The 27,093-nt window shown below is 37.3% G+C and overlaps 1 protein-coding gene across 2 annotated transcripts in view; it reads right to left on the bottom strand.

Annotated features, from left to right (window-relative positions):
• The window catches only part of TNPO3 (transportin 3), a 73,529-nt gene that overhangs the window by 3,081 nt on the left and 43,355 nt on the right, over window positions 1-27,093 (bottom strand). The window contains exons 11-22 of one of the 2 annotated variants that reach the window (XM_088799922.1): window positions 25,490-25,629; window positions 24,076-24,267; window positions 21,258-21,349; window positions 20,372-20,448; window positions 18,832-18,892; window positions 16,476-16,616; window positions 14,163-14,279; window positions 13,170-13,264; window positions 11,677-11,833; window positions 8,675-8,842; window positions 5,400-5,512; window positions 2,373-2,507 (exon numbers count right to left, since the gene is read on the bottom strand). In XM_088799922.1, coding sequence (XP_088656048.1) covers window positions 2,456-2,507; window positions 5,400-5,512; window positions 8,675-8,842; window positions 11,677-11,833; window positions 13,170-13,264; window positions 14,163-14,279; window positions 16,476-16,616; window positions 18,832-18,892; window positions 20,372-20,448; window positions 21,258-21,349; window positions 24,076-24,267; window positions 25,490-25,629 — 1,405 coding nt within the window. In that variant the 3' untranslated portion in view covers window positions 2,373-2,455. Of the gene's footprint in view, window positions 1-2,372; window positions 2,508-5,399; window positions 5,513-8,674; window positions 8,843-11,676; window positions 11,834-13,169; window positions 13,265-14,162; window positions 14,280-16,475; window positions 16,617-18,831; window positions 18,893-20,371; window positions 20,449-21,257; window positions 21,350-24,075; window positions 24,268-25,489; window positions 25,630-27,093 lie in introns of those variants that run through there. The other variant, XM_019751530.3, reaches the window with a different exon arrangement.

The raw sequence follows: 27,093 nt of genomic DNA, 5'->3' as shown, positions 1-27,093 counted from the left end.
GAAGGTATTATTACATTTCTCAGTCTATTCCCAGATCAATACTGACTGTTAAGGAGGCAGCCAGGGTCAGAGTGAGCCCGTATCACTCATGAAGGAAGATACAAGGTCTGACAATTAAGTTCACAAACTTGTTACAGCGACGCTGCTAACCTTTTTTATCAGTAGGATTCTTCATTATGAATTTGTACCAACTGGACAGTTAACCAAGTTTACTCTTTGGAAGTGCTGAAAAGGCTGCGTGAAAGTCAGACGACCTGAACTGTTGGTCAACAATTCGTGGCTCTCGCATCACGACAATGCACCAGCTCACAGGGCACTGTCTGTGAGGGTTTTTAGCCAGTAAACAAATAACTGTATTGGAACACCCTCCCTACTCACTTCATCTGGTTCCCAGTGACTTCTTTCTTTACCCAAAGATAAAGGAAATACTGAAAGGAAGACATTTTGATGACATTCAGGACATCAAGGTAATACGAGGACAGCTCTGATGGCCATTCCAGAAAGAGTTCCAAAATTGCTTTGAAGCGTGGACTAGGCACTGGCATTGGTGCATAGCTTCCCAAGGGGAGTACTTCTAAGGTGACCGTAGTGATATTCAGCAATGAGGTATGTAGCACTTTTTCTAAGACAAGTTCATGAACTGAATTGTCGGACCTCGTATGTAACCCAAGAGAAGCCGCTATGTGGTGTGGTATTAAGGGACTAAGACAATAGGAAACAGTTAAACTTAGGAGAGTGCTAGAGACTCTTCTGCTATTGTAATACTTTATATATTTTAAATTCTACTCTTCAACCAGAGATCATGATTTAATCTGGTAGAGAAATGATAACTCCATCCTTAGCCTCTTTTGTGACACACCAGAAAAAGTATTGAAACCAAAATGCAAGTACAGGAGCACTGGGTGAAATGAGGGATGGGCCACAAAATCAGCTCAGCTTCTGCTCCCAATCCTGTCAGCAACTGCTTTAGTGTCAAGAGCTTCAGCCAAATGTTTAAGTGTCTGCGGTGATTAAGCCCAAAGAAGTGTATTTTTTAAAAACTCCTAAGAGCTATAACTATTTTTCGCTTCCTGCCTTAATTCTATCTGTCTGCCTGCCTGCCTGCCTGTCTGTCTGTCTATCTATCTGTCTATCAAAAGCTGCCACTATTTTTCTAGGTTCTATTTTTGGGCTTCTAGTCCCACAATCCCAATCCGTTCATCATACTCTGATAAGAGTCAGAATAAACACCAAAATGGAGAGATGGGAAATGATGGCAGAATTTCTTTTAGTCATAATTAGTGGTGTTTGGAAAGCAAAAATGATATTTTAGAATGAAAAATCCCAGCTTTCTTCAAGTTAACTAAAAATGCTAAGGAATTAATTAATTACCAGTACCATTTGAAAAACAGGCTTGGACTTGCTGAAATGAAACTGAACCAGTTCACCCTCCCTGCTAGGATGGCAAACAAAGCAGCATGTTGAGGCAGGAGTTGCAGGACCTTAAAACCAAAAGGGAGACTGAGTCATGCAGAGAACAGAAGGTTTAAGGGCAACACGTATACTAAAGAAAGACTTATTTAGAAGAGGTGAGCTATCTCAAACCCTTTCTCTAGCACCTCAACATTACCTCTTACTTCTGTTCATTTCCCACCATACGGCACAGCTACCACAGGAGGAGCGGCCGGACTTGTTTAGCAATGAGAGATCAAGTAGGCCAGGCTGGTAGTGCTCCTTATTTTCTCATATCACAGGGCAAAGATCGCTGATAATTTTTGTTCACAGCACTGCATTATTTGGGTTCCTCTACCTTGCCCCAAGATTTTACTTAAATTTGGGAATGTCCATAACTTTTATTTCAGACTTACTCTACTGTTTTTTACTGTCATATACTAGCTCAGATGAGGGAATATGGGCTTGGTAAAGACTTATTCCAGAATGTGTGGGTGGTTGCCTTAGAGCTGGCAGGAGACATGCTCCAGCTAGTTTTGCAAGTATACGGTGACATTCTGGCAGGTTCTTTCCAAGGAGAAAGTTAACATTCACTGATTACCTACTATGTGCCAGATCTTTAGATTTCTAATTGGTATCTTGTAATAATTCTATGAGATTTATTACTAACTTTATTTTACAGATGAATAATCTGAAGTTCAAAGTGACAGCAAGTGGCAAGACTCAAACCAACATCCCTAACTCTAATCTGTTCTTTGAGGTTCTTCTCAGGCTCCGATTTGTTCTAAGGAAATCAGAGCCAAAATGATCTTGCCCTTCTACTGACCAACACTAGATGCAACAGGGCAAAACAAAAGCAGAGAGAAGCAACTGTTACACCTCTTTCCCCTGAGACAGCTTTAGGTGGAATACTAATTATACTAGAAGATTCATCATAAAAAGAAAGAAAATAATTTTGTGAGGTCATCCCAGTCAATATACGCCTACCTAGTAGAAGAGAAATCCCCTCTTCTGGCAAAATGTGTCACGAAGGCAGGCAGTCACATGCTATTTTCCAGTCATGCATGTCACTTGATCTATGGCCAAAAGTCAGTTACTTCTGGGGCATGAAGTTAAGCCACTTAGTAAGCTACAAAATAGCACTCAAAGGTTTTGGCTTTTAACATTAACAAAATTATTGGAAATATCCTGGGAGATGAAAAAGTAAACCATTTTGAAAAGTGACATTAAGAAATCAATCCTCAGAAAAGATTAGCTCTTGTACCACTGCCTAAAATTTATTTCATTTTTCTCTCCCTTTTAAAAACTGGATCTGGTTTTAATTATAAAAGTATACCACATTCTCATGAAGAAATGTAAATAGTACAGAGATTATGAAAAAGGGAAAGTCTCCCTTATCTGCCATCTTAGTCCTAGTTGTGTATCTTTCCAGACATTTACTACGCACAAAGTAGCCTGCATATGTATCTCTCTCACATATGCATATATATAACATATATAATAAAACAGTTGGTTCATTTGTAATAGCATCAAAAATAATATTTAAATTACGAAATGTTGCTGCAATAAATTGAAGACACCAGTAAATGGAAAGACAGTTTGTGTTCATGAACTTAATATTGTTAAGATGTCAATACAATACAAAGTGATCTACAGATTCAATGCAATCCCTATCAAAAATCCCAACTGAAATTTTTTTGTGTGTGTGTGTAAATAGAAAAATCTATCTAAAATTCATATGGAATCTCAAAAGACCCCGAACAGCCAAAATAATCCTGAAAAAGAACAACGCTGGAGGTCTCATACTGCCCAATTTCAAAACTTATTACAAAGCCATAGTAGTCAAAACGGTATGGTACTGACATAAAGACACACACACAGACCAGTGGACTAGAATAAAGAGCCCAAAAATAAATCCCTCGCATATATGGTCAAGTGATTTTCAATAAGATGCCATTCAATGTGCAAAAGGGCAATGCTGGGAAAACTGGATAGCCACATACAAAAGAATGAAGTTGGACCCTTAACATACATCATACAAAAAAACTAACTCAAAATGGATCAAAGACCTAAATGAAAGACCTAAAACTGTAAAACTCTTAGAAGAAAACATAGGGGAAAAGCTTCGTGACATTAGATTTGGTAATGATCTCTTGCAATATGACATCAACAGCACAGACAACAAAAAGTAAAAACAGATATGGAGAAATTAGAACCTTGTGCACTGTTGGTGGAAACGTAAAATGGTGCAGCCACTATGGAAAACAGTATGGAGGTTCCTCAAAAGCTTAAACATAGAATTGCCACATAATCCAGCAATTCCACTTCCAGGTATAGAATCTATAAACCTTTCAAAAGAATTGAAAGCAGAGTCTTAAAGAGATATGTGTACACTCATGTTCACTGCAGCATTACCCACAATAGCCAAGTCAAGGAAGCAACCCAAATGTCCACCAGCTCACGACTGGATAAACAAAATGTGGTCTACGCATAAAATGCAATGTTACTCAGCCTTAGAAAGGAAGGAAATTCTGACATATACTACAACATAGATAAACCTTAAGGACATGATGCTAAGCAAGCCACAAAAGAACAAATAAATACTATATGATTTCACTTACATGTGGTATCTAGAGTAGTCAAATTCATAAAAACAGAAAATGGAATGATGGTTGCCAGGGGCAGGGAGAAGTGGGTAATGGGAAGTTGTTGTTTAATGGGTATGGTTTCAGTTTTGCAAAATGAAAAATACTGGACATTCACCACTGAACAGTACATTTAAAAACGGTTAAGATAATAAATTTTTTGTGTATTTTACCACCATTAAAAATAAAAAAAAATTTTAAGTGCCTGTTGGGTTACATGATACTTTACTGTTATGTTTTCCCTTTATACTATATCTTATATATTTTTCTGTATCATGCATTTTTTACTTCTTTTTAGTGCCTACTTACTAGTATATGTACTGTTAATTATTCTCTATTGATTGGCAATTAGAATATTTCCAGTTTTTTCACTATAACCAACCTCGTTTGCAACACTCATTCTTAGATCTACAAATTGTTTTACAACTGTATGAATATAAGCCATTGCCTAAAATTTAGTCAAAATTCTCAAGGCTCTAGATAGAAAAAGGAATATCAGGGCAAGGTAACACAGTTAAATCCAATTTAAGTTGCTGTTGTTAAAAATGAAAAAACCAAAACCAAAACCAAATGTCTAGTAATAGAGGCACTGTAAGGAAATCAAGCAACACCTGTAATAAAATAGTAATTAGGAACACTGTGTAGCTATATTTAAAATGTTTATTATGTTCACAGTAAAAAAAAACCCACTTATGTACACTTAACATTTTAACTGAGCTGTAAGCAAGGGGCTCAGGGGACTAATGCATCCCAGGAGATGTTTTATTTACTCTGCATGAAATGAGAATTTGGGTATCTTTAGGCATAGCGAAAATTTTCCAATTTACTGCAGTCTATATCACTGTATGTTTTACTACCAATGCTTCAACTATTCAGGGACCTGTATTCTTGACCCCTGAATATGGATGAGAACTCAGGACTTCAAAACAAAAACAAATAATCAAAAAAGAACAGATCTCCTGCAGTGTTGTGGGCTGCTCAGTGCATTTTTCTTTTGGAAGAAATAATGCTTCCACTTACCCCTTAAGATCTTATACCAATTAATACACATGCACAATAAAACTGACACAAATATATACTGCATGGTGATATTTTCCCCAAGGTTGGTTTCCAATGCTAGTTTGTGCAATTTAAGACTACATGGACACTAAATTGTGAATATACAAAGGCACACATGAAACATACTCCTGGGCAGATCTGTAACTAAAATGGTATAAGAAACAAAGATATATTTTTTTCTATACACCCCAGCTATTGTTCATATTCATTAAAAAAAAAAAAAAAAGAAAGAAAAAGAAAAGAAAAATATCCAGTATCACTCACCTAGTGACTTGTTTGTGGAAATCTGTTAATTGTTTGTGTGTCACTGTGACAGCTCCTACAGTTGTCTCCTTTGGCAAACCTTTCAAGGAATTCTCTAACCATCGACAGAAAGTCTGAAGAAGAGGGATAAGAGTTTTAAAAGGAGGCAGGGCTTACTCAACTGGGACTCTATAGGTAATAACAAAAACCCACAGGTTTTACTTAGTGGCATTAGTTGCCCCAAATTGGAACCAAGTAAAGCAATGAACAAAAGTACTATCTTTAGGCCTTCCAATCCTCTGGGGGTTGGAATAGTTTACAAAGGCATGCCTGGACTTCCCTTCAAAGGGGAAGGGTAGGTGGCAGGCATCATTTCAGACAGCGCCCTTCTACCTTGGAAAGGAAGTCTCTTCTGGATGAGGCTATTGTTCTGTTCCTGTCATTAAGCTTATGTAATATTTTAAAAATTGAATAGCTGCCAGGAAACTCTTGAGCGTAAAGATTAAAGGCAATCCAAAGCAAAGGTGCAGTTACCAGAAACAGCAGGACAAAAAGTGTAAGTAAACATGTCAAAAAATATATACATAATATGAATCCAGAATCTTAAGGATTCTAAGATCATCTCTTTCAGTAGAAGTTGTATCCATAAGTTCTTTTGTGATACCTGCCTGTTCTCTGGGTTAGAAAAGTTTTTTGTTACTCATAGTTATTGATTGCTATTTAAAATAATTTATTTATATCGCAGCATAGTCTCTTTATACCTTTTATAAGCACAAAACCAGCTTGTCCTCACCCCCTGACTTCCTTCCTCTTCAAACTAAAATTCAAAATTCTGAAGACTTCCTTTCGGTTCTTATTTTCAGCTAAGTTGTTCTTTGAGTCAGCTCTAATTTTTCTTCATTCGTTTCTTAAGGAGGATGTATACTTTCGTCTTAGTTTTAAGCTAAATTTTTACATTATATATTTTCTCATTATGTTAATTTATGATCATAATAGACCAGAGCAAAAGTATATATTCCACTATAAATGCTAAAAAGTACTGTGTAATTCTCCAAAGGTTGCCCCGAAGGAAGATAACACTTTACTCAGACAAAAACAAGCTGAGACAAAAGATTCAGGAAGAACCCTTAATTGACAAAGTTTTGGCATCCAAAAGTCACCGATGGGTTAACTATAGTATCCCCCAAAACAAGAACAGTAAGAAACTAAACTAGAAAGCAAAAAATAATTAGCTAGCATATAATGGGCCATATCATCTTCCAGTAAAGGAATCTGAGAAATCTGGTTGAAAATACTGAATAAATTTGTCAGAAAGGTATCCAACAAAGAAAGGGGGAAACAGAATAAAAGGCTTTTTTTTTTTTTTTTTTAAAGGAGGGCGCAGCTCAGAGTGGCCCATGCAGGGATCGAACTGGCAACCTTGGTGTTATGAGCACCGCCTTGGTGTTATTACAACCTTGGTGTTATTAGCTCTTAACCAACTGAGCCAACCGGCCACCCCACCTAAAGGGCTTTAATAGTTCATTCAAGTCAAGAGATGAAGCTGGTATGTCATCTTCTATTGAAAATTTGGATGTTGAACTTTGAAACTGGTATGATTAAGTGCACAAGAATGTAAATTTTCTTTGGACTTAAATCCTTAATTAAAATTTCAATCAGTTTATAGGGTATAAACAACCCAAATTTATCTAAGAGTGCCTTTACAAAAACTTTTCTATAAATATCAGCTATACCTATCACTTTAAATTACTCGACAATTCGTGGGTATATACACTAGTAAACTCTTAAGAACACATGGCTACCTGGTTTCTATTCCTGCCCAAACTTGCTGTTCTCATTTTCTTCTTCTGTTAACATTTTACTAATATGTTTACAAATCAAGAATGTTTTTGTAAAACTAAATTTATGTAATAAGGTTTTGTATATTTGGGAACCAAATATATTTCTTAAAAGGTATGGTAATTTTATTTCTCATGTCAAATGCTTTTGGGATTAAAGTTGTTGGTCCCCAAAGGCTCACATAGTATTTTCTTTAGGAAAACACAAAAATATTACTGTATTAGATTGAAACAGAACATGTGTACTGAACAACCAGCAATGGGAACTATTGGTACTACTCATTCCTGAAGCACTTAAACTTACACGGAAAATCTACGGAGCTATTTGAAGAAACCCAAGTCACACAGGAGCCTCACAGAGTTTGATGTGTAAGAATTAAAGTTCATGTGGCTGCTCTGAAGTATAAACCTAAAGACAATGTTAGAAATCTACTTAAGCATCTGACCTACACGTAGCTGTTTTCTGTTTGATGAGCCAAGGGTCAAGTAAAGCATATGCCCACTAAGACTATACAACTCATCACTGAGTTTTGGAGGTGAACACACAAATCCAAGACTAGGCCGCACTCCTGGCCCAGTTCTATTAGAGTCTAGCAGTGAAAGTGCACTCCCTTTTGTGAAACTGCTGAAATTGAGGCTAAGAACTGCCAGAAAGGATATAAAGCAGGAGACACCGCCAAGATATATACTGATACTTATGTATCCACACTTTTCTGTTCTGGAAGACAGCTCACTTTAACTAGGTCCAACTGTGTATTTTTCTGAACTGCTTTTACATTAGTACTAAAAATTATAAATCCCACCAAAAAAATAATTTATAGACCATGTTACACTTTACCACTATGCTCAAAACTTCCATGCAGTACACATAACCTGATTTGTGATCATGTGCCCAGGAATGACATTACTTGGATATCGCTGGAGAGCCTAAAAACATTTCCATGCTCAGGTGATAAAGAACCGGAAGAACTTGGTTCAAGAACTGAAGCAGGAAGCAAATAAACCCAAAGGGGAAACAAATCCAACTATATACTGTGGGTTAGTTTTATACCTACGTGCCTCCAAACGCTCTGGCTAGACTTATTACCAGGGAACCATACAGTACTATCTAAGGAGATTAAAGTGTATTCATATTTCCTGAATAACCTGTAACACTATATAACTGATATATGGGCATTTCCGCAAGTGAACAACTTTCTCAATGGCCAGCCACACAGCTGAATTCAATGCTTAGTATTCACTTCTGGTAATATACGACAGTGACACAAACACATTTTTGAGAACCCAGTGATGAATTACTGGCCTCCTATAGGCCCCTTTCATTTAATAATTAAACTCACCAATATGCCTAAATTAAGTTCCACAAATGTATGACAGGGCTGGTTTCAAAGTAATAGTCGGCCTCAAGGAACCCAAGCGTAGGACTGGGAGAATGGGTGCTTATGAAAATAATCTTACCGGTCTGTCAACCTGCATGATCTCCCAGAGTACTTCGGCGACATCTGGTAGAGTATAGGGAGGGAGACAAAAGCAGCATGTGTGGAGCAGCTGGCTTACAAGTTGCTGTCCAAGCTGGTTCATCACCTGTCCAATCAGTTCTTTCCGTAATTCAAAGTCCTCTTCATGCTGCAGGAAACAGGAACAATGGATAAGTTCTAATTCCAAATTTCCAAAGACCACGTACTATTTTCCTTTTAGTCTAGCAATTTCTCTTTAAAAAGTACATATATTACATGTACATACATTATACATGGGTGCCAAAGAGGGTGCCAAAAAAATGTACACACGTTTTAAGAAAGACTGTATTAAAATTGTAATACTCAATATGTACCGATAACAAACGATGAATACAAGTCACATTTGACTTCTGCAATTACAAGAGGTGCTCAAAGTGGTTACCATCAGCGTTCAGACACTTCTGATTACAGCGAACTACTGCTTGAACAACGTTGACCCAAGTGTCCACTTGTATACATTTTTTTGGCAACCCCAGTATAACAGATCAATGGAACAGAACAGAGTCCAGAAATAAACCTATGCCTATGTGGTCATTTAATCTATGACAAAGGAGGCAAGAACATACAATGGGATAAAGACAGTCTATTCAATAAATGGTGTTGGGAAAACTGGACAGATACATGCAAAAAAATCAAATTATACTATCTTCTTACACCATATACAAGAATAAACTCAAAATGGATTCAAGTCTTAAATGTAAGACCTGACATATGAAACTCATAGATAGAAGAAAACATAAGCAGTAAACTCTGACATTGCTCTTAGTAACTCTTTTTCTGATATAGCTCCTCAGGCAAGAGAAACCAAAGAAAAAAAAAACAAATGGGACTACATGAAACTAAAAAGTTTTTGCACAGCAAAGGAAACCACTGACAAAATGAAATGACAGCCTACTGAATGGAGAAGACATTTGTCAATGATATATCTGATAAGGGGTCAATATCCAAATTTTAAAAAGAACTAATACAACTCAACACCAAAAAAACCCAAACAATCCAATTAAATGGGCAGAGGACCCGAATAGGCATTCCTCCAAAGAGGGCGTACAGATGGCCAATAGACAAAGAAAGATGCTCAGTGTCACTAACCATCAGAGAAATGCAAATAGAAACCACAGTGAGATATCACCTCACTCCAGTCAGAATGGCTATCATTAAAAATCAACAAACAATATGTGTTGGCGAGGATGTGGAGAAAAAGGACCCTTGTGCAGGGCTGGATGGCTTGCAAATTGGTACAGCCGCTATGGAAAACAGTATGGAGGTTCCTCAAAAAATTAAAAATAAAACTACCTTATGACCCAGTTATCCCACTTTTAGGTATTTATCCGAAGAAACCAAAACACTAATTTTAAAAGATATATGCACCCCTATGTTCATTGCAGCGCTATTACAATAGCCCAGATACGGAAGCAACCTAAGTACCCATCAATAGATGACTGGATAAAGACGTGGTAGGCACATATACACAATAGTCTATTGCTTGGTCATTAAAAAACCCGAAATCTTACCATTTGTGACAACATGGATGGACTTAGAGAGTAGTATGCTAAATGAAATTAGTCAGAGAAAGACAGATACGATATGATTTCACTTATATGTAGAATCTAAAGAACAAAATAAATGAACGAACAGAACCAGACTCATAGATACAGAGAACAAACTGATGGTTGTCAAATGGGAGAGGGCTTGTAAGGTTGGGTAAAAAAGGTGAAGGAATTAAGAAGTACAAATTGGTATTATACAACAGTCAGGGGGCTGTAAAGTACAGCATAGGAAATATAGCCAGTAATATAATAATAATTAGGTATAGTGCCAGGGGGTACTAGATTAATTGGGGGGATCATTTCATAAATTATATAAATGTCTAACCACTAAGCTGCACACCTGAAATTAATATAAAATAATACTGAATGTCAACTCTAATTGAAAAATAAAATTAAAAAGTTTAGTATCAAGGAAATGGACATGGGTTTCAGCCAAAATTAACCTTAACCCCAAGATTTTTCATGAATAGAAGGCAGAAGAGAAATAATGATTAAAGATGAAGAGTAACAATTTTCTTAATCTTTTTTTCTGTGAAAAAACAAATATTCCTATTTCCTTTTTAAAAACCAACTGAAATAAGAATCAAAGACTTCTATCAGGTATCTAATGTTTTCTATCAAAAACATGTATTTTTCTTCCTTCTTCTAGTCTTTGAATACACAAATATGTCTAACATCTTGAAAAAAATAACTTTTAAACTGCCTTTCACTTCTAGTTGTTTTCTTTCTCTCTCCTTTTACTGCCAAACTTCTTAATAATAATAAAGCCTATTCACATACTCGCTTACTTCTTCACTTCCCTTACCTTCAATTCCACTCCACACCTAGTCAAATCTAACTTTGAAAACTCTATGAGCCACTTTACTACTCCAGCCAAACAGGTCTCTTAACTGTCTACTACCACACTTAGTGCTCTCCTAACTTTCTCTGCTCAGGATATATACCTCCGGTTAGACTACCATTCCTGCTCCAATCTATCCCAATTTTACTTATAGCTTATGGCCCTGTTGAAGTCCCTCCTCTTCCAGAAAAGTTGTCCCAATCTACTTCTTTCCAAACAGCTTTCCGTCTTCTGATCTCATAGTAATCATGACTTTTACCACCCACCTGACAATTAAATACTGTCTTCTTGCTGTCTTTATACCTGCTTATCTCTTAACTAGAAAACAAATGGCTTGGAAGCAGAGATAATTTTAGGCTGTTTTATACAGTGTACAGCACTTAGTACAGGTTGTCTTAAATCTAATAGTTGGTATTTTGGTTAGTGAATGATCCACTATGGTATATGCCTACCAATACGGATCAAATAAGGAGATAGATACCATTAAGAAAAAGAGGAAGAAATATGAGAAGATAATGAGCTGCAAAGTAGGAAAGGTACAATGTTTATACTTACATCGTTGGCCACCCCTGTATGGATGAGGTCTCGTAGGAACCTCATGACACTACAATTGGCGTCCCGGTGGTCCAGGGTAGTAGAGGCAATGGCCCACTGTAAGATGGGGATGACCACCTGGCTCCTCAGCAAGGTAACAGGGCTACGCTGAATAAACCTAGTGCAGAAAGACAGGCTAGGTATGAATGACAGGATTAGGCTATAAAAGCAGCCAGGATAAAAAGCAAAACTACGGAAATAGTAAGAAGATCAGAGGTTGCTAGGGATTGAGGTGGGGGACAAAGGGATGAATAGGCAGAGCATAGGAGATTTTAAGGGTAGTGAAACTACTCTGTACGGTACTATAATGGTGGATACATGTCACACATTTGTCTAAACCCATCGAAGGTGCAGCACCAAGACTAAACCCTAATGTAAACCATATACTTTGGGTGATAATGACGTGTCAATGTAGGTTCAGCAATTCTAACAAATAAACCACTCTGATAGGGGATGTTGATAATAAGGGAAGGGGTGAGGAAAGCAGGGTGTTTACAGAAATTCTATACTTCCAATGTTCCACAAGGTCTCTCAGATCCTTTAATGTATATGCAGAATCTCCAAGAAAAAGATACACTATTTTTCCAAATTTATTTCACAAGGTAACTATCTGTACAAAGAATGTCTATAGAAATTAGTTTTTCAAGGAACAGGTCTTGGGAAAAAGAGGTTGACAACCCACCCAACAATTTTCTTATATCAACTTAAAAAAAAAAAGTTTTTCTAACTTGTCCAAAAACTAACCAAAAAAGTGTTCAACCTGAGATGCAAGTGAAGTCAATACTACTTTACAGTTGTAAATGATACTATATATATATATATATATATTGCATATATAATTATATATATTTAATAATGGTATTTTTTTAAAAAAAGCTTTTATGTTCAATAATTGGTCTAATTCAAATTCTTTAGCTAGGGACTAAGAAGAATTCAAGGGTTTGGCAATAACACCAGTGTCACTGGCAAAAGGAATTGAAGCATTAAGTGGGGTGGCAGGCTAGGGGTAGGGCTGGGAAGTGTAGTTAGTACCAGATAACTTCTAAGGTACTTTAACATGCTAAGAATTTTTTATTCTGAGATGTAATTATATCTAAAGGATGCCAAGCTCCTCAAGGAAAAAGTTGAGGTGAAGCATGACATCAAAGCAGCATAAAAGGTTAAAACTAAGACTATCTAGTCCAATGTTTTCACCAAGCTCATTTTTACTGTCTTGTGCATGTCCCTCCTTCGTGATGGGAACTCAGCTACTTTCCTCTGTTTCCATCCAACTCCTCGTCCTCACTTACGGGGATATTCTGGTTCAAAATTTAACTTTGGGTTATGAATCAAAAATCAACCTACTCCACTTACCTCATTTCACAGAGGAGGAAACAGTCAAGTGTTAGGTGGAAAGAATAAGTCGTGACGGGGGCGAACAGTAAAGGAAAGGGCTGCTCTGTGGAAAGACTGACCTGGTAGCTAGCCTGAACAGGTCATCCACGGTGTCAGGGTGATTCTGGAGACCATTCTGTTGTTCCAGGAGCTGAAAGGTGGGGATGCACAGTGCCTACAACAGAAGTGATTGTAAAACAAATGCTTGTTTTAAATGCCACAGCATTCAGACTTCCTCAGTATCACAACATAAACAAAGGAAACAGAAGGGAAGCACCGACAGGAAAAGAAAAAGACTACCTGACAAGAATCAGATCAAGAAAAAGACAGAAATCTTTCCCAGTTGATATAAAGAGTTTTCACATATGAAATCCACATTTCAGAAAGGGTTGGGGGTACAGGTATTAGTTGTTATGACGGTGGATAGATGTCATGTCTAAGTTTTAGAAGTTTCTGAGAGTAAAGACTGTGCTCATGTCCTAGATATGGTCAGTCCACTAAGGGAGTAGATGCACAGTTTTAAAAATAATGTATGAAATAATAGATTAAGTTTTAAAGGGAAAGACCTCTTGGGAAAAGGAGCATCCTAATTTAACTCCCTAATATATTTCCCCCCTGCAATTAGGAGGGGGGAAAAAGAAGTATATCAGGAGCCTTTTTCAATGTCTGCTATTTACCCTAAGACCCCCCTGCTAATTAAGTAAACTACTTTACTGGCTCTACTAGGCAAGAAATTAAAAATAGATCATGCTTGAGCTTAGAGGTCCTTTATTTTAAATCCATTTCCCTACCTCCCCACTCCTCCAAAAACCCCCCATCTCTGGAGAGCATAAATGAGGCTGCAATATCTACAGTGAGCATTATTCTCGGCCCATCTATCTCATTCTCCCAAGCAGGCCTGTCTAGAGAACAACTAGCACAATTCTACCTCCTTGTGATTAGGAAATTAACATGCCAGGGGGGCAGGAGGGGACATAAAGAAGCAACAGAATTAAAGACACGGTGAAGCACACACTGCTAGGCCTTTAGACCCTCCAAACCCAACACATCTGTCTCCTGCAAAGAAAACACACCTGGAGCATATCTAGCAGCCCTTGCCGACAGCCCTCTTCCATGCCATACTCGTCCACAAGGATACTGCCGAGGTACAGGAAACAGGAATGCTGATGTACGTGGTACACATTCACCATCTGCCAAGGGCAAAACCAATTAGTTCAATTCTTTACTTCTTGATAAATACCAACTTAGAAAGCTGTCTGGAGGAAGAAATTTAGAAATAGATTGGTCTCTTCAAGAGCTTGTTGGCAACATTTTTTGAAACAGGGCTCAATTCCTCAATAATTTTCAAATTGCAAGAGAGTTGTATAATACTTGAAGCTGGAAGCCATTAAAGAACTATTATCCAAGGCTTGTGTAATATTTAAAAAACCATGGCATAATATACTCAAATTTTCCAACATCTAAAGGCTGCTCTTATTTGCATTAAAAATAACTCTTTAAAAAAAATTAGTATAGCCATAGCAGGGACAAAAATATCAAATGCCCTCATCTTGGAGGAGATTGTGAAAGCATTGTTTAAATTTTGAGTTGCTCCTAAACCCCTCTATTTACTCTTTTAAGTAAAAAATAGTGTTTCCAATGAAATATCTGAATCTCAAAAGAATAGAAATTTTAATACAAAATACATATTGAAATTAAATGATTTCTTTAGGAATTTTACCCTATTATCCTCCAAAAATCAAGAGGTCATTCATCTATTTAAAATGCCATCACAATACACGTATATTGATCTTATTATATAAATTCAACTCTGAACTTGGTGGGGGCTGAAGGATAGAGTGACTCTTATCTGCATCTACCATAGGATGAGCGTGAGATGGGAACTATCAATCTGTTCAGTGTTGTCTACTCCAAAAACTATATGCTCTACTTAATGAATAATAATTTAAGTCAGGGGTTTGCAAACATTTTCTTAAAGGGCCAGATAGTAAAAACTTTAAGCTTTGCTGGCCATACCATCTTCTGACTCCTCAACTTTGCTACTATAGCACAAAAATGGCCAGTAGATAATACTTACTAAGTAAGGCTATCAGTAAAACTTTACTTATAAAAACTTTATCTACAAACTACAGGCTCACTAGCTGTAGTTTTCTGACATCTGATTTATGGAATTTTTAAGAATTTTCATTTTTGTCATAGGTACTGACTTTAGATAGAACAAACTTACTACATAACGTGCTACACTACTCTACTGAATTGGTTACATACTTAATTAGCAGGAATAAAAAAAACACACAACAATACCAAAGTCACAAGGGATACTCTAATAGCAAAAGGGGACCCTTGACCAGAGATGGACACAGCCTGAATGCAAACATATACACAGAATAGAGTAAAAATTAAAATTGTTAAAATATGCACCTATGTAAACTTGAACCAAATCTACAATTTAAGGAGGCAAGGTAGCGCAAGTGTCAAACTGACACTGTACTAGCTTGGCCCTGACTGAGGGTGTCCTGGAGAGTGAGTCGCAAGGGTGCAGAATTGAAGGAGGTGCTCGCTGTCATGGTCAGCTCCTGAGAGTGTTTACCTCCTTAAAATCTGTACTGTCTGTGCCCTGCCCAGATGGAGAAGGGTCACTTCAAGTGGGGAGGGTGTGGTCTAGCCTGCAGCCCTGGAGCAGTTTTCCTCGGAAAGTGAGTGTAAAATTTAAGAAGGCCCTTGCTCAGAGTCCTGCAAATGCAAGATCGGCACTGGGCCTTGCCTCCCTCAATTGTGTCCATGGCACTGCACTCGCCACAGTCTAGTTGTGGCTCTGCTCCAAGGTTAACATCAACACCAACGACTTAGTGAACAGTCACTAGTCATCGGTATCCCATATAGAGTCGGTCTAGAGAGGATCTTAGAGAACCTCATACAGGGAGTCCCACCAACATAATTACACGTCAATCTTGGTGATTAAGAATCAAATTTCTATCTTGATAAATAAGAGCCTTATGTGAACTAAGGAAGGTTAAGATAGAAGAAAATCCCTCAGGGCCAAGAAATTGCAAAGTCTGACTTACCACATTTTAAAAAAGGAAATGAATATAAAAATGCTTAGCCCTGGTATAGAAGAGCCGAGCACTAATGCCGTTCTCTTGTCCTAATTCGATACTGGAATGTACTACTGTTTAGACCATCACTATACAGAACAGATCACAGGTTGTCTTGTCTCCCTCCTAGGACAACACACCTACTACAGGCACTGCTTAACTCTTCTCAACATTTTCTCGTCTGCGTTAAATGAATACGGAAGTGTTTTATTTCATCAGCAGAGTTTTGTTCTGATGGCTCCTACTTCATCCCACGCACCTCACTTCTCCCGTCTCGTGAACAGAACTTACCTGTGTGACCAGTGGCTGCAACAGGGCCGCAGAGCCTTTGCCCACACAGCGAACGGCGAAGCGGAGGCATCTGCAGCAGCGCTCCACGATCCGGTTATCAGCCCGGTGCTTATTTAGCGTCTCGGATAGAACTGGCCATATCTGAGTCACCATGAGAGAGCACACACACACACACAAAAAATGAACAACTAAGAGCTAGAAAACAATGCTCCCAAGTTGGTAACATTTGATTTGGCTTTTAAATAATCTGGAAAAAGTTTTCTTTATAGGAACACACATGGCCCGATTCTGGCTGGTGTGTGTGTGTGTATATGTGCAGAGGTTCAATACCTTATCCATCACCAAAACACAACCACTTCTAAAGAGAAGCATGGAGAATCTTTAGAACAGAAAGAAGAGCATGTCTACCTTTACCAAAAGACAAAGACATTTTCCTAAATTTTTATTAACTTCCTGAGTTACAATGGAAAGAATTAGTATGAGTTATAGAGGAAGATGTTTAAAGACAGTTCCAAGAAGTTGGAAGACCTTGAACAAAAGGACCAGAGTTAAGGAAATGGTATTATTTTGTATCGTTGAACACTTAAGGATATTTGTTGTTTCTTCCCCAAATCTGAAAAGCACTTCTCAAAACATGCCCTTTAATCCTCACCTTACCCTAAGTGAAAAAGCATAAGGGAAGTATGTTATCAACAGGGAAACTAAAGCCATGAAGGTTAACTGGCTTTGTCAAAAATTTTTTGCTAGTATTGATCGGACCTCCTAGCTACTCTAGGATTTACACAGTTAATCTCTATTTCTTTGGCTTTTTAATGCATTTGCCCACAGCCTGTTTTCTTATAAAATCTAAAATTATTTTTATGAATTATAACCTCAAAGGCAAGGGAAGTAAAAGCAAAAATAAATGAATGGGACTATATCAAATGAAAAAGCTACACAGCAAAAGAAACCATCAACAAACAGGCACCCAACTGAATGGGAGAAGATATTTGCAAACAACGCCTCCGATCAGGGGCTAAAAGTGCAAAATATATAAAGAACTCATACAACTCAACAATAAGAAAACAAACAATCCAATTAAAAAATGGGCAAAGGACTTGAACAGATGCTTTTCTCAAGAAGACAAATGAATAGCCAACAGATATATGAAAAAAATGCTCAACTTCACTAGCTATTAGGGAAATGCAAAGCAAAACCACAGCGAGATATCACCTCACACCTTTTAGAATGGCTATTATCAAGAAGAAAACCAATAACAAGTGTTGGAGAGGTTGTGAAGAAATAGGAACCCTCTTACACTGCTGGTAGGAATATAAATTCGTACAGCCATTATGGAAAACAGTATGGCGGTTCCTCAAAAAATTAAGAATTAGGTTGGTGCAAAAGTAATTGCGGTTTAAAAGTTTAAAAACGGGTGGCCGGTTAGCTCAGTTGGTTAGAACGTGATGCTAATAATAATAACACCAAGGTTGCTGGTTCGATCCCTGCATGGGCCACTGAGCTGCGCGCTCCTTAAAAAAAAATAATAATAATAATTAAAATTAAAATTATAAAGTTTAAAAACAATTGCAAAAACTGCAGTTTTGCACCAACCTAACACCATATGATCCAGCAATCCCTCTTCTGGTTATCTACCCTAAAAATATGAAAACATTTGTCAATAAAGATATACGTACCCACCCCCCATATTCACTGCAGCATTATTCACAGTGGCCAAGAACTGCAAACAACCAAAGTACCGTTCAACAGATGATTGGATAAAGATGTGGTATATATACAGAATGGAATATGACTCAGCCAAAAGAAAAGATGAAACACTGCCATTTGCGACAACATGAATGGATCTTCAGATTGTCACGCTAAGCAAAACAAGTCAGAGAAAAAGTCGAGAACCATATGACTTCACTCATATGTGGGATATAAAACTGAAAGCAACAAACGAACAAGACAAACAAAAACTCATAGAGACAGACAACAGTTTAGTGGTTACCAGAGGGTAAGGGGGGGAGGCGTGTAGAAGAGGGTAAAGGGGATCAAATATATGGTGATGGAAGGAGAACTGACTTTGGGTAGTGAACACACAATGCAATACATAGATGATGTATTATAGAACTGTACTCTTGAAACCTAAATAATTTTACTAACCAATGCCACAATAAATTTAATAAAAATTTAAAAAATCTGAAATCTAAAATATGTGGATGGTTCGATTCCTCCTTTCATTAGTATACAAACCATATCAACAAACTGAATCTTCCTCTGCACACAGAAGCAAGTACCTCTCACTTCAGTTACCCACAGCATTGTAAGGAAAAAGGAAGAGAGCCTTGTTCCATCAGCATCTGTTAGTACTTACTTCCTGTATGACTTTTTGGCACGGATGCGTCTGTCCATTTTCCACAATGGGATTGGTATGTCTGGGGAGACAACAGCCCAAATTAGTGAAAGAAGAGCAATTTTATCTAGGATCCAGAGCCCTGTCCCTGTTAGTTTACTTAGTATCATTTTCACCAAATAAAAAAAAAAAAAGACAGTAAATTTTTTTTTTGACTCAACACCTTTTCCTCCTATTCCATTCAAACAAACACACGCATATAGTTTAAGTCATCCTGTCAGTTTTCTTGCCACCTGTAAGCCACTCCCACTAGAACGTGTACACTCAATCTAACTCTGGGTACACGGGCTGTGGGTGTGGGGCACTTACAATTATCTTTTTCATTTTTTTCCCTTTATAAACCTGAATATGTAGCCTCTTCCAAATTAATAAAAAATATATACAGGTTGTCTGAATCCACTATGAGAACCGAAATACTGCTCCATTCCCAGCATGAAGTCAAAAGCTTTAGGAACTCTATAGTCTGCCCAAGATGGTTCTCATGATTTTAATCTGAACCCAACGATACACACATGGGCCCATACACATTATGTCAAATCCTACTATTCTGTCTAGTTCTGGTATCCACTAATTTGAAGGAAAGCAGGAAAAAAAAAAAAAAAAACTGTATGATTACCAGTCTCTTTAAAGAAATTCTTTAATTTTAAAAAGCGCAACAGCAATTTAATAAAAATCTGATTTTCTTTAAATCACAGCATTTCCATTTATTGCGGATTTTCTTTCATTTATTGTGAAATAAGTGCTACTGTTAATAGGCTCTCAGAGTGGCATGTAACAGGACTTTCCTTATTATACAAAGAAAGCATTGCACCAACTCAGAAAAAGACAACTGTTCACAAGAATAAGCTAAAACAATGCCTATTTTAACGCATTCACAAAGGCTTTTATACAACTATTACTCTGATATTTTAGTTATGCCTGTGAGTCTCACAAATGATCAATTACGTAACTCAGGATCACTCTTTGAACACTGTCAATCATTAGGCTCCTCTTGACTTCAAAAAAGGATTAATTTCACCTGGTCACTGAAAAGGCTTCATTATTTTTTGTACCCGCATGCTACACAGTGTGCTTGAAAGTGTGGTCCTTGGAAAAGCAAGCAGCAGCAGGAGCATCACCTGGGAACTTACTAGAAATGTGAATTCTTGGGTCCTATCCAAGATCTAATCAATCCGACAGTCTGGGGACGGGACCCAGCAATCTGTGTTTTGATAAGACCTACAGGGGACTCGGGTGCAGGTGAAAGTTTGAGAAACACTGATCTAGAGACCAAGAATTACATTTTAAAGGCTCTTTTGACAAAAGTCTACCAAGAACAACTTCTTAGAATTTGCCTTTGCCCCAGGACTTCAGGTAATGGCCTTAATTAGTCTCCTGACAGAGGAGATTATAGGAGGTAGTTGGAAATTTGAGAAACAAAACAAAACTTGCTTACTTTAATACATAATGGTCTCATCTGCACTTTTAACCCAAGGCAGGCCTCTGGAGTCTCCTTTCTTACCTAAATATTACTGCGAGACGGTCTAAGAACACAGTGGGGTCTGAGGATATGCCATTGTTGGGCTCCTGAGACAACAGCTGAAGAGACAGAGACATTAACACCCAGTCGTTACACATGTAAACACTGAAACATATACCCTTACACACCAACCTCTGCCTCAATCTCTATTTCTTGAAAGTTACTCAAATGGTGCAAATGTTTAATTGATATTGTCAAATTACTTTCCTCCATCTTACGACATCTGGCCAAGACTATCTATTCCTAATATTGTACTATATGATTATTGTAGAGTGGAAAACATTTAATTTTTTTCCATTTACTTTTATTATAATTAAGATATTATTTACATTACGTATTGAAATATAAATTATATATAACATTATATATTCTATAATCTATATTATATTCACATTTCATTTTAGATTATAAAGCTTTAGAATTATTAGAGCTTCGTAATACATTTTAAGAGATAGGCAAGTTACCCCTTTTTCCTTTCCTAAAATTTCTTAGACACTTCTACTAGCATATTATTAGATGAACTTTAGAATAATTTTGTCATATTCTAAAAATCACATTGGTATGTTCATTGTTATTGCTCTAATAATGTAATTTCAGAAGAACTGACATCTTTATAATATTTTTCAAGGAAACTTGGCAGGTTGTGGTTTTGGTTGCTAAATGGTATTTTTTCCATTATATCTTCTAAACGTATTACTGATATAGTGAAAATCTATTGATTATATAGGTATTTATTCCATGTATACTGCTACTTCGGTAGACTTTTTACTTTTAATAACTTTTCAGGTAGATTAAAAATTACCTGTAAATAAATGTCTTTCCCTAGCATGTAAACATTTGTTCCACTCCCTTACTTAGTTGGACTCACCTTTTTCAATGCCATGACCTGAACAGAACATAGTTCACTAAGACATTCAGTAATCTTATCCAAAGGTAATCTGGCTAGGACGAGTGCTGTCCCTAAAAGACAAAGGAAGATACAAATGAAGAAAATAAAAGCTGAATTGAGGCAGTTCATTGGCATATAATTAACAGAAAAGGCTGACCAGTCCCATTCTTTTAGAAAAAATCAGCACTGTTTTTTTTTAAATTACAATATTTTGTTACTGATGGTTGGTTTTTTCTTCATTTGGCTAAGACCACTATACTGATTTTCACAGTGAACTTTACAATTGAAGTTAGTATTAAATTCTTTCTCCTCAGTAGCCTATTGGATTAAAGATGCTTAAACAACCTCCCCTTCCACTTCTTCAAAGCCTTAAAATCTCCTTCACAAAGCCAATGCCAAAACTATTTTTACATAGCATAGCCAATGGTTCCCAAACTTCCCAGATATTCTGATTTAGAGGGTCAGGGAAAGTCTTCATTTTTGGTGAGTACCATAGGCAATTCTTATCATTAGAGAAGTTGGAGAAATATGAACATAATTTTTTTTGGAAGAATGGGCTTAAATTAGAGATTTAATATTAGTTCTACCGTAATACAACCCATGAGCTGGGTAAGGCATTCTCTCTGGGCATCAGTTTCTTTATCTGTAAAATGAGTGCTTTAAATAGAGAGTAATAGTTAAGTTTGCCTTTTTTGTTCATTTTAAGGTAATTGCAAAAGGCCCCTCTCTCTCAGTTTCCCCCAAATAAAATCTTAACTTGGAACTCCAATAAAATAGGTAAAAAAAAAAAAAAAAAAAAAGAGGTAGTTAGGTCAAAGTGGGGTTAGAAGGCCCCAGACACTTACTACTCAGCCTCCCTCATTCCAATCCCCAACATCTCCTGAAGCACCTCCCCCCAAACCAAAGGATGACTAAGGATGACTATAAGACTAGGTCCCTTCTAGGTAAAACATTCCTTGACTATGATTTTTCTCATCTCCTGAAATTTCATTCAACAGAACAGCAATCAATCCACAAATCTTCAAATGTGAATGAAAAACCTGAACTGATTCTTCTTGACAGTCTATTAGCCATGGATGTGTAGACTTTTATTTAAAATTTGGGGGGCAGGGGGAATCTAACTTAAATATGATTTTTCCTTTTAATTCTTTTCTACAGAAAAGAACGTAACTAAAAAGAATTTTGCATATCTAGAAAATACCACTGAAAACTAGGATGCCACATTCCATTACAAGTTAGACGTCACTTCAGCATCAAGGTTAAATTTCACTAGAAAATATTACAGGTTAGATGTCACTTCAGCATGAAGGTTTAATTTCACTAGAAAATGATAAGATGGCAACAATAACCACAGTAGTAGTTGCAAAGAATATGTGACTCTGATTTAATACCTTATTATTTATGCCTATGAAGGTCAACAACAAAAACCTATGCTACAAAAAGAAAAACTGTCTTGGAAAAATGTAGTTACACTGGCTGATAAGGATCCTGGTCACAGAAGCGGAAAGAACAGAACTGGTTCAGACATAAGGTCATCCAGTCTTGCCAAGGCTGTCTGTCACTCACAGAGGCTTAAAATATGCTGCACAGGTCATATTACCCAATCTTTTATTTGATATATCCCAATCCCTTCTCAACTACCAGCTGCAAGGATTTTACTACCTCTTGAGACACCCCAATCTGTTTTCAGAAAGACAAGTTAGAAAGCATTTTCTCTCTAGGAGTAGTAAATTGTCAACAATTGATCATTCACAGAATAAATCTATTCTCCCTTTTATAATGTAATATTTCAAATATATAAAGATAGATATGTTTAAAGTCTCTCCTAAGTCTTTTTTCTTGGCCTTATAAATCTATTCTCCCTTTTACAACGTAATATTTCAAATATATAAAAATAGATATCATGTTTAAAGTCTCTCCTAAGTCTTTTTTCCTGGCCTTAATAGCTCTAGTTCTTCTATTACTCTGAGCTTCATCACCACCCTGGCTGTTTGCCTCTAGACAGGCAATCACTCAATGTAAGCTGATCAGTAATGGTTGAAGTCCACTAAGAGACCAGGACGCTTGGCTTCTACTTACAGGACTGCTCCAGGCACACTACCTTTAAACTTCCACTTACCTCTTTGGTACGGCAATGCTTATTTGAGCTCCCTTCTGATTCTTCCTCTAACTCAAAAAGGAACTATGTTTAGTTCAAACCTGTTGTATCTACTCCAAATCTAGGTCTGTGCTATACATAGTGTAAGCAGTTTGAATGAGTTATATAGCTTTAAAATAGTTTAAAAATGCATGTACAGAGGCTGGTCCGGTGGCTCAGGCGGTTGGAGCTCCGTGCTCCTAATGCCCAGAGCTGTCGGTTCGATTCCCACATGGGCCAGTGCCAGATGGCTCAGTTGGTTGGAATGGGGGCTCTCAACCACAAGGTTGCCGGTTGGACTCCCGCAAGGGATGGTGGTGGGCTGCGCCCCCTGCAACTAACAACGGCAACTAGTAACGGCAACTGGACCTGGAGCTGAACTGCACCCTCCACAACTATGATTGAAAGGACAATAACTTGACTTGGAAAAGTCCCAGAAGTACACACTGTTCCCCAATACAGTCCTGTTCCCCTTCCCCAATAAAATCTTACCAAAAAAAACTCATGTACACATAATCAACACCCTCTACTCTGAATGAAAAGCCACCTTCCCCACCACGAAGTAAACTGCAACTGAAAAACTGGGATGTAATTGATGTAAGACAACCCCCAGAAGTGGTTTAGAGGAGACTGTTCCTGGTTACTAGCATAAGTAAATACCTTTTAGCAAGCCCACAGCAGCTTCTGGAGACAACATGAAGGAATCAAGGGAACGGGCAATCTCCAGGAGTCCGTTAAAGTGCTGAGCCATGTGATCTCGGCAGACAGAGCAAATGTTATGAATGGCTTTGGCTGCAGCAGAAGCCAGAGGCTTTTCACAAAGGCCTTTCATCAAATAGCCCAACACAGGGTCTAAGGAGAAAACCATACAGTAGAAATCATATACTTGAAAGTCAAGGAAAACTTCCAATTTGTTAGAACAGAGGTTTACATTCCCCTTCTTTTTAAAGCAAAAGAACCATTTTAAAGAATGAAATGTTTTCCCAATAAACTTTAATTAAAAAAAAAAAAAGAAATGTTATCAAACCCTAATATATAAAACAAATAAAAATGGAGCTGATCTCAGGGACACAGTATCAGGAAGCCCCACCCGAGTCCTATCTACACATGTATCTTCCATTTCTTTCCTCATGGCAGTCAACTGATGGTTGTTGCTAAGGATTTTACAGAGCACTTTGAAAACCACCGACTCAGTTTGAAAATCACTAGTGGATATGACCATCCAAGTATTAAAAATAGGATAATGTGAGAAAGAATGTAAAAGCTCAGAGAGCTACCATTATACTCAACGATGAATCACTTTGTAAAAATAGCCTACGTTAATCAGAACAATGATAGTTACCTAAAGGTGACTCTTTAATACTTACTTCTTTAGTTACAAAAGGTCTTAAAAACATGCAGACAGATCTTCAGCACTACTAGAAGAATTCATTTATTTTGCTTTACTTTACCAAATGCAAGTTAAGTGTTCCAAGAAAGTTGATTATAAAGATGAATTACTATAAAGCAAATCCTACTTTTACCTTGCTTTATAAAAATAATATTTTTATAAGGAAAACCCCTAAGAAAAATCATGTACAGAAACAAACAAAAAAGGAACACACATTACTTTTTAAACGAGAGCTTCAGTTAATAAAAAAAAATCTTGTGTAATATAAAATCAAGTTGAAAAAGGTAATTAATTAAGGTAAGTACAGGAAACACATTAAATGGCGTATGTAACACTGAAAAACCCTCCTTAGCTTTAGCTTTTAAGTTAGAGCCTTAGGAGTCTGATTGATTAGCTCAAGCACATGCCAAAGACTAACAAAGACAGAAATGTTCATTCTGAAGCAGAGTGCTGGCAGCAAAGTTGGCCCTATCTAAAGATCTAATCTTTCATAGGTCCTTTCTCCAAAGTCTGATCAGGTTACAGATGTTGTATCAACTAAGTAATAACTCATAACATTTACTCTTGGTGCCTAGGAACATTCTACCTATCAATAAGAGAAATAGAGAAAACAAGAGCAAAAGAGGAAGAAGACAATCAGAAAAATCAGAAGCAGCAGCAGCTGAGGGGTGAGTTCACACATACCAAGGAACTGAGGATTTCGATCAACCACTTCACTCATCTCTCCGACCAATTCAATGCTGGTGTATCGCACAGCCGTGTGTACAGTCTCTGGGAGACGGACAACTCCTTCCAGGACCTCCACCAGTGTGGGATTGTTCTCCCTGAGTACAGAAGGCAAGCACTCAGTTACTGATTTCAGAGGTTAGGTTCTGGCCCAGTAACAGGCTGCAATGACACAAATCATTGCTAAAGGGCTTCTTTCTAAATAAATAACCATTTGGATAAAAGTGCTCAGCACTTGGCACGGAAGTTTTTTAAATCCTCAAAAAAGGGGAAAAGAAAGAAATGGAAGATAACACTGTTTCAGAAGCATACTGCTCTTTAATCTTCTGAATGCCAGTGAAGTGTCTCTAACACACATCCTGCTATCAAATAAGGCTCTTCAAATTGGAGAGGCAGGCATTTGTTGTGAATGAATGTCTTCTTTTAAAGAATGTTTTATTTATTTCTGTATCTGCAGCACTTAGAACAGTGCCTGGCACATAGTGGGCACTCCATAAACATTGCTGAATGGCTACATGAATGAATGAATAGTTCTCATAGACCACTTTCTATTAGCTGTTATTCTCCAAAAGATTTCTTATAGCTGGATACTGGAAACTCTAAGAACAGGTAAGCACGAGTGGGCCAGCTCACTAACTAAAGGCACAAGAATGCAAGCTGCAGGAATGGGTAAAGGTACCCTGATGTGGAACATGAGGGAAAATCAAAGTAAACCAAATACTTTCCATAGTGCCATGAATTTATTTTTTCCTTTACCTTCTCTTTATTCACTCCCCAAGAATACTGGCTGAACTTCTTACTTATTTATTTATTTTTACTGGGGAATATTGGGGAACAGTGTGTTTTTCCAGGACCCATCAGCTCCATGTCAAGTCGTTGTTTTCAATCTAGCTGTGGAAGGCGCAGCTGACTGGCCCATGTGGAAATCGAACCGGCGACTTTGATGTTATGAGCACTGTACTCTAACCACTGAGCCAACCGACCGCCCCTGGCTGAAGTTCTTTTAAGTAGAGTGGAGGATACCCCCAAAAGTGGTAGAACATAATCCAGAAATAAAAGATGTTTAAAATACATGTAATACCCTGGATCACAGCAAGAGCACTCCCTGATAAACGAAGTCTATTAATTCCTTTATATGTACTAAAAATTTACAATCATGTAGTTGGCTTGAAATGTAAATAAGGAAAAAAAAAAAAAAATCTTGTCTCATTTATGTTTCCCAGGGACACTAAGCTAATTATCGATACTCTCTACCCATCCTTTGTCACATCAACACATATCAGTTAGAATATTAGTGATTTTAATAATCTTCAGGCTGTCAATGAAGGTTCCAGACGACACCAAAATGGGTTTAAGAGCAAACAGTATAGGATGTAATTCAGGACCAGAAGTTTTTAATTGAGAAAAATGAATCTACTCGTGTCCTTGAATGTTTACTGGATTAGAAACGGTATCACATTTCACTGACTAGGCCCTGTAAGGCAGCTAAGAAAGGAGCACTGTACTTTTTACAAATACATGCCTTATCCATCTCTCCAATCAAAGCCTTGGATAGAGAGCTC

This window comes from Rhinolophus sinicus, chromosome 8 (genome assembly GCF_057876585.1).
Source record: "Rhinolophus sinicus isolate RSI-liver-muscle chromosome 8, RSI-T2T, whole genome shotgun sequence".
Classification (NCBI taxonomy): Eukaryota; Metazoa; Chordata; class Mammalia; order Chiroptera; family Rhinolophidae; genus Rhinolophus; species Rhinolophus sinicus.
The sequence above is the reverse complement of the archived record's forward strand: the minus strand, read 5'-3'. Positions and strand labels throughout refer to the sequence as shown.